The sequence below is a fragment of the Sceloporus undulatus genome, chromosome 5, assembly GCF_019175285.1.
Source record: "Sceloporus undulatus isolate JIND9_A2432 ecotype Alabama chromosome 5, SceUnd_v1.1, whole genome shotgun sequence".
Lineage (NCBI taxonomy): Eukaryota > Metazoa > Chordata > Lepidosauria > Squamata > Phrynosomatidae > Sceloporus > Sceloporus undulatus.
In genome coordinates this window covers 104,279,248-104,290,252 of record NC_056526.1, presented here as the reverse complement: position 1 = coordinate 104,290,252, position 11,005 = coordinate 104,279,248, and the positions used below count along the sequence as shown (strand labels likewise).

General features: G+C 39.3%; 1 protein-coding gene across 7 annotated transcripts in view; it reads left to right on the top strand.

The window, feature by feature from the left end:
* WNT7B (Wnt family member 7B) overlaps positions 1–10,739 on the top strand; it is a 58,258-nt gene extending 47,519 nt beyond the window's left edge. For 6 of the 7 annotated variants that reach the window (XM_042470825.1, XM_042470819.1, XM_042470824.1 and 3 more), the window contains exons 3-4: positions 3,312–3,583; positions 8,421–10,739. In XM_042470825.1, the coding sequence (XP_042326759.1) occupies positions 3,312–3,583; positions 8,421–8,900 (752 nt within the window). In that variant the 3' untranslated portion in view covers positions 8,901–10,739. The remainder of the gene's footprint in view (positions 1–3,311; positions 3,584–8,420) is intronic. The other variant, XM_042470826.1, reaches the window with a different exon arrangement.
* The last annotated feature ends 266 nt before the right edge of the window (positions 10,740–11,005 follow it).

Genomic DNA, 11,005 nt, shown 5'->3' with positions numbered 1-11,005 from the left:
AATAATAATAATAATAATAATAATAATAATAATAATAATAATAATAATAATTCCTGAATATTTTGGACTGAAACCTGTTTCACAAATAAGTATAGAACAGAATATTACAGATCATTGAATAAAGCATATATAGGATTGAAAAGGGGAGGTGGAACCTTAATAATGTGTAATGAAGGACCAGGCAATGATCTCTGCTATCAGTTATAGTTGGAATTACAAGTATTGCTGAACTGAACTGGAAAGACCCAAGTTTCATAAACAGCTTTGCATTCCTTGAAATATGCTTCCATTCTGATGATTCTTTTTAGGAACTCATCAAAAAGATGTAAAACCATTCCAAGGAAATTTCTGCACATTTTGGAAATGTATTCACATCAACACCAATCTATGGTAGTTTGGGTTTACTTGGAATTACTGATATCACAGCATAATCAAATATGATTGACTATGTGGTCTTGGGACACTTCACTATATCACCTTCATTGGCTTGAACTGGCAATCTGCCATGAAAAAGCTCTTTCACGGGAAAACAGAATTATATGAAGAAAGCATTAATCCAGGACAATCAGTAGCTTGGAAAATGTATGAAAAAGGAAAGACAGAAGGGATTTTGTGAAAATGCTTATACCCTTTCAAACCACAGAAATATGAATGTTTTGCTGAAAACAGTAGTTACAAATGAATAGGCACATTTGAGAAATGTTGGCTGATATGGTTGGCTGCAAGCTTGAGCTTATATAACTGTTGGTATAATGAGCCAAAACTTACATGATTAATTTGATCAATTTGTGGAACAATTCTTATCTCTGTCACTGAAATGTATTTGTACACTTTATTTTGGATGGCTGTTTTGATTCTGTTATGTAAGTAGGAAATAAGATTTAAAAAGAAATTTTGATAATGGTCTTAATACTTTTTCCAGTATTTTAGGGTAATGCATTTTCAAATTAGCTTCTTTAATTAAATTGTCAGCCCCAGCCACAAAAGGTTACTTGCTAAATTCAGATATAGGAAGTTAAATTTTCCAAAGTGGGATGTTCTCTGAAATTTGTTTACTTAATACCAAAACACTTGTTTTAACCAATGTTTTGAAATAATGACTCTAAAATTGAGTGTCAAAATCGTTGCGATTCTGACTTGATTTTTTTTCTGAGTTCTAATGGAATCTGGCCCTTCATTCCCATTAGAAAAGGCTGCAAAATGACTCAATTTATTTTGACCCGTATTTTCGTTCCCATTGGATTTTTCCCCACTGTATGTTAAAGCGGAGTAATTTGCTCCCTGTTTCCATTGCCCTTCCGGAACCTCTTTTTTTAAAGCAGCTGTCAATCAAGTGCTTAGGCAATTAGACGTCACAGTGACATCAGTTGCTCCAATGCATTTTGGCGCAGGCTATTTTTGTTCCCCATTCCTATTTGCATCTTTCAAACCTGTTTTTCTGTTTTGTTTTGTTTTTAAGCAGTCAATCAGTTGCTTAGGCGCTTTGCCTATTAGTGAAGCAGATTCTGATCTTGATTAATCTATCTTGGCTATGTGCTCTTAAGCATCCCCCATGCTGAGCCTCCCAGATCTCCAAATATGGCCATGGATAAGTCGAGGGTAAAATTTAGGGGCATGTAACAAAGAATCTGAAGGTTGAAACAAAGGGAAATGATATCAAAGGATTTACAAAATTTCAGCAAGCATAACTGTTTGTACTCACACTAAAGTCTGGATGGATGAGAGAGTAAATTGGGGTTAGAGCTTTCAGGACAGATTATATTCTTGCTTTTCACCAAGGGATGGTTCCATTTTTAAATAGGAGTTAAAGTACAGTTCTTACCTTGACGTATGAATAAGTTAACTCAGGTTTTTGGGGTCAATTTTTTGACTAAAATTTTTAGATTTATACATGAGTATATACAGTAGTTAAGTATTGTTTGTGTAAATAGATATCCCATGTGTCTGTTTCCTCTTTCAGGTCTAAGACTGTGCATACAGATTCCTCTCCCAAAATCTGCAATTTTGCCTGCTACCATTTTCACTAGTTACTGGTTTATTTCTAGCCGCAATTGAAAGTGCTTTTACCAATCTATCTAAAAGACCATATCCCCTTATACAAACCTGCCAGAGCTTTAAGATCTTCAGGGGAGGGCATTGATCCTACCACCGTTGCAGGCACATCTGGTGATAAAGCCTTCTTGGTGGTTGCTCCTACCCTTCCATAGGAGGCTGGGCCGGTCCCCTCTCTGCTCTTCTTTTGCTGGCAGGCAAAGGTCTTTTTGTTCAAACAGGCTTTCAGTGAGCAGCTGATTTCAGAAAGCTTTGTTTTTGGGCACTGTTTAACTTTGTTATGTTTTTGAGTGTTTTATATATATATATATATATTAACAATGGTTTTAATGTGATGATTTTAATTGTGCACATGTATGTGTGTGTGTATATTAGGTTTTTAGCTGATCTTGTTTTAGCTGTGTGAATTGCCTTGACTCCCATATTGACAGAAAGGCAACAAATAAATAGAATTAATTAATTAAAAGCAATGTAGGAGGGCTCCCACCATGGCAACTCACACATGTGGTAGCTCACAATAGCTAAAATAATTTCAACCATTGGTGACTATAGGGGACAAAGGACCTGATGTTCTCAGCAAAAGGTGTCATGAAGTGATGAGGCATGGATAATCCAGTTTAGCATTGGATAGATCCATAAATGTGGAGTGTTTAGCACTGCATGGTACAAGCATGGGCTACAGGGTCAATGACCTGTATTGGGCAGTACAGTCTGTACTCCATATTAGCAGACTGGCCATCTATGGATTTAACCATCCATGAACAGCAAGCCCTGAGTTTTTTTAATAGTGATGTGTGTACACCTTGCACTGCCATTAAGAAAAAGAAGTCCTGAGTATACGCAGATTTTATTATCCACGAGAGAGGGGCCTGGAATGGATTCCCCACAGATATGGAGGTCTGACTGTATTAGCTGTTCAGCAAGTTTGTGCCTTCATGGTCTATACTGGCAGACCCCATGACGCACCAAAATATCCCCTGAAACTAGCATTGGGAATCCCACTTACTAGCTCCTGCTAAGCACTGAAAGCTTTTTTCCCTTCTATAGAACACCTCACGGGGCACTTCTGGTCCGACTAGTAAGATACCAGTTTAACTTAACAGATCAGTAAAATATCAGTTTCTGGAAGACTGCATATGTTGGCTAATGGGTATTTAGATGCTACATGTATTCTCAGACTGTACTATTGTCTAATAATTTCAAAGAAGCTTGGTTTCCCATGCTTTCCTTCCACCTGATTTTTAATTTCCCCCCTGCAGGAAGCAGAGAAGCTGCTTTCACCTACGCCATCACTGCCGCTGGGGTTGCACATGCCGTCACCGCTGCCTGCAGCCAGGGAAACCTCAGCAACTGTGGCTGTGACAGAGAGAAACAAGGTTATTACAACCAAGAGGAAGGGTGGAAGTGGGGAGGCTGCTCCGCTGATATCAGATACGGCATTGAATTCTCCAGGAGGTTTGTTGATGCAAGAGAAATCAGAAAGAGTGCTCGGAGGCTGATGAACTTACACAACAATGAGGCTGGAAGAAAGGTATTTTAGAATAGGAGGGCATGGTCTAACATAGAGGGAGGGGCATTTTTGCACTTCCATTAACTGAAGTCTAGTTCTGACTGAGCTTGCAAACCTTCTTGGCCTGTATCATTTGAGAGCACACATGACTGAATACTTCTCCATATGAAAATGAAACCTTTTGGATCAAAAATTAGTATGTCAGAAAGAAGTGCTCTAGCCTACTTTTCCAACCTATATCTTAAGTTCCTGTACTGAAAGAAACATATCAATGGGAGCAGGCAGCCTTTGGTCCAAGCAATATAAACATCTCACACTGAAATGGGAGGTTCTCTTTCCACTGCTCAAACCACAAGCCACAATGTGTCTGGAGGAGCATCCAGTCAAGTGAGGTAGTATAGTCCAGACCCAGGTTAACTTTCTCCATGAAAACTAAGCCTGGGAACGGGACTGTGAAGGAACCTACTCACGTTTCATCTGTCTGACGGTGAACTAAAAGGTCTAGGGCCAATAATGTACACAGTACTCTGAAGAGTAATGTAAAGGGGCGGGGGGGACCCACACATGGGGCTTATGGTCTAAAGGCTCAACAGTTTAAAAGTGGTCTGTTATCTTCTGTACTGGCAGCCCTAAATTGCTTGGATTTTGTCACATCTTGCATCTGATCTGAAAATGAACTTTTCTGCCAAGAAAAATACAAAGCAGAGTGAGCAAGACAAAACTAACACACGTAAAACTAACACATGTATTTATTTATTTTCTAGATAATATTCTCAGTGTGTCCTAAATCTACATCTGATACTGTATACCTGATTTGAAACTGACAACACATTTGTAAGAATTATCTGTCTAAATTGCTGGAGAAATTTCCTTAAAATAGTGTTGGCAGTATGCATTCTTTTAAAAAGTAAAACGTTTCCTGAAAGAAGTGATTTTATGCCATTGTGTTTTGTATCCTTTTAATTATAAAGAACACAATGAAAGCCAGAGACAATCCATATAGAGAAATAATATATATCTGAGAGAGCAAGTTAAATAGTGAGAGGTTTGCCTTAGGGAATTGCTCTTGGTTTATAATGTATTCAAAATTAGATGTAAAAGATTGGCTCAGAACAAATGCCTAATTTTAATTTATGATTTGAGTTCTAATCTCAGGTTATCAAAGACTTTGGCCTAATCAGCAGGGCTGCAAATTTTAAATGGCCTGATCATTACATTAATAAATTATCTTTTAATCAATAACTGATGGTTATTTGTTGCCAGGACTATATTTTAAGAAATAAATATGTTTAAAATGTAATTTCCTTCTGATGATCCAACAGTTGCTTATTAAACTGTATGTTACAATTCCCTCAAGTATCCCAAAAGACATGTGTTGTATCTTGGGGAAGGTATTATTGTAAGACAACAGAGACCTTGAGCAGAGGGACTCAGGAGCCCTACTCTGTGCTACTGTGTGAACTGCCTGAAGAGAGTTTGTTTTCTCTGCTGCCATCACAAGTGCTCTGAGCAGCATAGTGTTTCCTTTTGCTACAACGGTTGTACAGCACCAGGTTCCACAATGGTGTTCCACAAGAGCTTATAAAGATCCGGACTCTGGCCAGCTCCTCCATCTGAGTTGAGCTCTAATCCTTAACAAAATAGGCAAACATATTATATAAGTGGAATCAATTGATTAAAAGCCAGAAGATGAATTAACAAAAATCATTAACTGGGTCACAGTTCTAAAAAAAATAGTTTGAATGTGATATAAATCTTCACAAATTAGCATCTTGAGAAGAGTCAAGTTAGAATTTAGAAAAATCTTGTATTAAATTAAGATGAGAGACTATTACAATTGTGTAATGTTAGCCACAGCTTTTGCCGTGATACTGAGAAGATGATATACAGCAGCCCTATTGTATACTTCCTTGTTGTACCATTATTGCTGGTTTGGGGGGCTATGCTGAGAGCTTACAGCAGCCTGGAAACATAGCCTACTGTTAAATGACAAATCCATGGTGGGGCTAAGGCTGGTTTTGATACTGAAGGCTGTAGTAAAGGCCAAGCTACTTAATCCCCTCCACCCCATCTCCTCTCAGGGTAAACCAAGCACCAGGGTCTGCTTACTACACTGACATGCATTAAGACTACTTGCTCTTTTAAATGATCACAAATTAGCTAGCTAAAATAAATTATGTATATGAATTAAGATACAAATCAGAATTAAGATCCAAATCACTGATGCTAATGTTGTGAAGAAGAGTTCAGCCCACTCAGTCATAGGCTAAGAAATTGCTTCTCAGACTAACTGAGGGAGGCTTTTTTACCTCCCAGTATGCCAGGGACCAGTACCATACTTGTGCCCATTGGCTACAACTGTATCTTTCTTTCTTGGAAAGTGTCTGGAACCTGTGGCTAATGGCTCAGGGACCAGCACCAGTCCATGGATTTTAAGTAGTTCTGGGCTAAGATAATGCATACACTACAACATTTGTTATTGGGAAGTGTCTTCTACTTTATACTAATTCTGCATGCTGCCTTACGATGCCTGTGTAGCAAAAAGAGAGCTACAGTGGTACCCCGGGTTACGAAATTAATTCGTTCCGCGGTTAATTTCGTAACCCGAAATACCTTCGTAAGCCGAATTCCCATAGGCGCTAATGGAAAAATAGCTCTCTGCTGCCCTCCGGTGGCGGAAAATAGCGCCGCGGTTTTTTCGTAACCCGAAGAAACCTTCGTAAGCCGAAGCAATAAATCCCTATGGGATTTTTTCGTATCCCGAAAAATTCGTAACCCGGCGCATTCGTATCCCGGGGTACCACTGTACTACAAAGCATGGGAGAGAAGGAGAAATTTACATACTTCCGGGAGATTCAGTGTTAAAGTAGGGGAATCACATCTAATCACACACAACACAGTTAAATGTATAGTGAGTGGTGACAGTCGTCCCTGTTGAGAGGGGGGAATGAGTGGATTATCCTAAAACATGGCACTCCACATGCAACAATACTTTTGGGAGAATCTACATGTAGATTCCAAACTTGGGGCAAGGATCTATTGGATCTTTTTCTTTTTACTCCGTACAGCAAATTAATAACTAAGTTATAGCAGTAAGAGGAAATGTATCTACAAATGGCCTTGAGTTATGGGCAACAGTACCAGGGTTTATTCATCTCTATAATACGCAATGACATCTATGGTCCTGAACAGACAAGCCAAAATAAAGCTGCTTTGGGTCACTTTGGAGGTATGCTCTTTAAATGACACACACATCTTAAAAGGCCAGCAGCTGCGCCAAAGCTGCGCTCCAGTCCTTAGGACTGGAGCATGGCTTTGGCATGGCTTGCGGCCTCTTCGGATGCATGCATCATTTAAACAGCATACCTCCAAAGTCACCCAAAGCAGCCTGTCTGTTTGGGCCCTGTAATTTCTTTGTTTAAACTTATCTCTCAGGGCATTTGTGCTTCTTTTATTTAAATAAATCTCTTATATTCCTAAGTATTATACAGGTATTGTTATGTTATTTCACAGTGAGATTTAATTGGATACATTGGGATAGACAGCTTTCTCTTCTCTTCTCTCTTTTCTCTTCTCTTCCTTATGTTATTTCTATGAAGTGTCATGCTCCTCCCGCACACCTCTGACCCAGGCTTTGCTTAAGGACTCCAGTTTAAGTGAATTTGATTTGTGATAAGTGTTTTGGAAACAGATTTGGCTGATGGGCTGCACTGAATCCTGACAGCAGGTCCTTGACACTAAGTAATTTAGCTGCATAGATGGCTGGCCTCTGAAGGGAGCACTGTGTCAACTAGAGAATCAACTTGTGTCATAGATCTTGCTTAATTTGAATGAATGTACTCTATCATAATATTTGAGACGTGGCCAGTGGTGTCACTAGGGTTGGTGTCACCCGGTGCAGTAATTCATGGTATCACCCCCACCATTGACCTCCGTCCATACCACACCATACAGGGTCCTTAGTCATGTTTTTTCTACTCATCAAACATAATTCCTACATATCACTCAGTGTAATGGTAATAGTTGTGACACAGCAAAGTTAAAATTATATCTTTAAATTCCAGTATCCTACACACAGCCTAAATGTATTTACATGTACATAGTAGTTTCATGTAGTTAAAGTGAAATTTTGATAAGATGTGATATTTTAAAAGAAAATTTTAAAATAACATTTTAAAATAAAATTAACTAAAATTAATTTTTAAAATTTAAAATAGTTGATTTTTTAAAAAAAACCTGTCACTTCTCCTTTCTCCTTCCACTGAGCCTCATCCTACTCAGACCATTTCTTCAACATTTTGAAGGCACACAGGCAAACGCAACAGACTGCTTCTGCCAAAAGGCAGATGTTTGGGGAGCAGTGATGTCACCTTCCCCCCCTTTGGGTGTCACCTAGCAAGGGCCGCAACTTTTACCCCCCTAGTGATGTCCCTGAATGTGGGCAATAGAGATGTCACAGAATTATGCTTTTTAAGTGATATGCTAATTGAATTTGAACAACCGTGTGCAAATTTCAAGGAAAGGTGTCAGAATTTTAGTTACACTGGATGAATTTAGAACATGAGGTGAACTGCACATGTGGTGAAGATGTTAATAAAATTTTGCTGCTGCCCTCTTTCAGATCAAAAGTATGATTCAGATGAAAGCCAAATGTCTGATTTACCAGGATAACAGAGTTAACTACAACAATCTGTGAGGGCTTAACTGTGACTAGATTATACCCCCAATGTTGACAAATGATATTCTCACACAAACCTTTTCACAAAATATTAGCAGTTCTCTGAAGGGTAGGTCGACATAATGAACGTAATGAAAGGCTATTTTACCTTATTTTATTTCTCTCTGCTTATATGCACAGGTGCTTGAAGAGAGAATGAAACTGGAATGTAAATGCCATGGTGTTTCTGGTTCCTGTACAACCAAGACCTGTTGGACTACACTTCCTAAATTCAGAGAGATTGGATATATTCTAAAAGAAAAATACAATGCTGCCGTGCAGGTTGAAGTGGTTCGAGCCAGCAGGCTTCGGCAACCTACTTTTCTGAAGATTAAGCAGATCAGAAGTTACCAGAAACCAATGGAAACAGATTTGGTATATATAGATAAGTCACCCAACTACTGCGAAGAAGATGCTTCTACTGGGAGCGTGGGGACACAGGGACGGCTCTGCAACCGTACCTCACTCAGTGCCGATGGGTGCGACATGATGTGCTGTGGAAGGGGTTACAACACCCACCAGTACACCAAAGTTTGGCAGTGCAACTGCAAATTCCACTGGTGCTGCTTTGTGAAATGCAACACGTGTAGTGAACGGACAGAGGTGTTCACCTGTAAATAACAGCAGAGGTTCCAACTTTAAAAGGACACAACTGACACATGTTAGAGTGGAACAAAACAACTGCAGCATCATTTTGCACATTTAATTTTCTTGTGTTGGGGGTGGGGGACCAGTCTCTTCCCTGTTACTTAATATCACACACTTCTAAGGACAATGCGTAATTTACTGGCTAGCTGCTTTTACTACATTGGAGAAAAACGGGATGGATTAGGGCAACTTTGTTCAACACCAGCAATGTCAAATTTGGTTTTTCTTTTCCTTCCAACTGAGAGTTGTAGAGTTTTTCTTCTTAGATTAAGTTATACATATCAGAGACACTGACTCCAGGAGATTATTTTCAGATTTATAATGCACACAAGCATCTGCAATGAGACTTTTTTTTTTCTATTAAAAAAGGAGGGGAATTAAAGTGTTCACAGAGGTACTAAAATCCCAGCAGTGATGCTGAAAAACTTTATTTCTGATAAAGAAAAAGAGAAAAAAGCAGGTACAAAAGGCAGCTGGTGAGAGAAAGATATAAAATGGGGATGGGTGGGTGGGCCGACAGAATCTCAGTGATGGATTTGTTTGTATACAAATGTCAAAATTCAGACACAGCGGCCATTGACACTGGAATCTTTTGAATGGACATTTGAGAAAAAATATTTTATTTATGTTTTTAATAGCAACAAAACAAATTTTCTAAGCACTAACGGGTAGCTATGTCTTTGTTCTGTACTAAATGTAAATTTACTGGAACTTTGACTTCCTGATTTTTATTTTTTGTATTTGGTTCTGCTCTCTGTTTTCTGTGCTACTGATTTTATGCACTCCACTATTAAAATGAAATTGATTAGTGTACACCCCAGGTATACCCTGAAGTAAAGCAAGAACAGCTTGACTGTGGGAAACTGGGGTTAAAATGATAATATATTGTGTCTTTGCACAACTCTTGATAATCCAATTGGAGCAGCAGTAGTTTTGTTCCTATCCTGATTCTGCACAAGCTGTGAGAGCTAAGCTTGTATGTGTTTATTGACTGATTTTTCATTCCTTGAATAACATTTACATGTTACAGCCATGGCCGGGGTGCCATTTTTCCATAGGTTTGTAGGCCTTTAAGACTTCCACCATAGAACAGGTCATGGTCAGTTGTATGGCACTTGACACAACCTTGTCACACATGCAGACACACATGCAGCTTGGTGGTGATATTTTGTGCTAAGGAAACATTCAATAAACATGAAACTATTGTGAATGATTGGTCTATACTCTCCAACAGTCCCAGTTTGGCAAGGATACTCCCCATAAATTCTTTGGGATCCCTTTTTTCATTATCTAAGTTTATGTCTTCTCTTGCCACTTGTCCTCAGCTTCTTTTTGTGCAAACTGAGTTCAGAGTGCAAAAGTAGTTTGCACTCACTTAATTCAGCAGAGGGGAAGAGGACTTGACTTCTCAGTAGACTCAGGCAAACACAAACTGCTGTAACCTTTCCTATGTTTAGTTTTCTCATTAATGAAATTTGCCATCTAGACTGCACTGGTGTTGCTTGGCCACATGTGTCCAGGTTTTCATGTGTGAAATGTTAGAAGGTATGCAATTTTGTATTAATGACTCACCATGTTTGCCCTGGCAACATAGTTTCATGCCCTTAAGCATTACATAAAAGGAGGAGTCTATGGGAAAGAAAATGTCATGGCCTAACTGTAATGTTTAAAAGATACTTCAGCTCCTTAACATTTAGTGCCTTATGGCCTGGATCAGATTCTTACCTAAGCTGAAGATGGTGAAGTAACAGGATTACACATTACCATTCTCCATATTCATAAAGCAATTTGTGTGAAATGGGTGCTGCATACAGATACCAGGGACGAAGCCAAGGGGGGGGGGTCTTGGGGTCCGGACCCCCCCCCTCCCTTAGATTAAAAGGAAAGGGGTTGCCGCCCCGCCCCTGCCCCCCAGCCCCATTCTAATGGGGGCCCTTTGGCGGGCCCCCCCCCCCCCCCTTTCCCAAAATCCTGGCTACATCTCTGCGGATACTTATATGCTCAAAGGTCCAGGTCACACAAACTGTCATTTTTTGAGAGAGAGAGAGAGAGATCACTCAGTACGGGCCTTTGCAGAA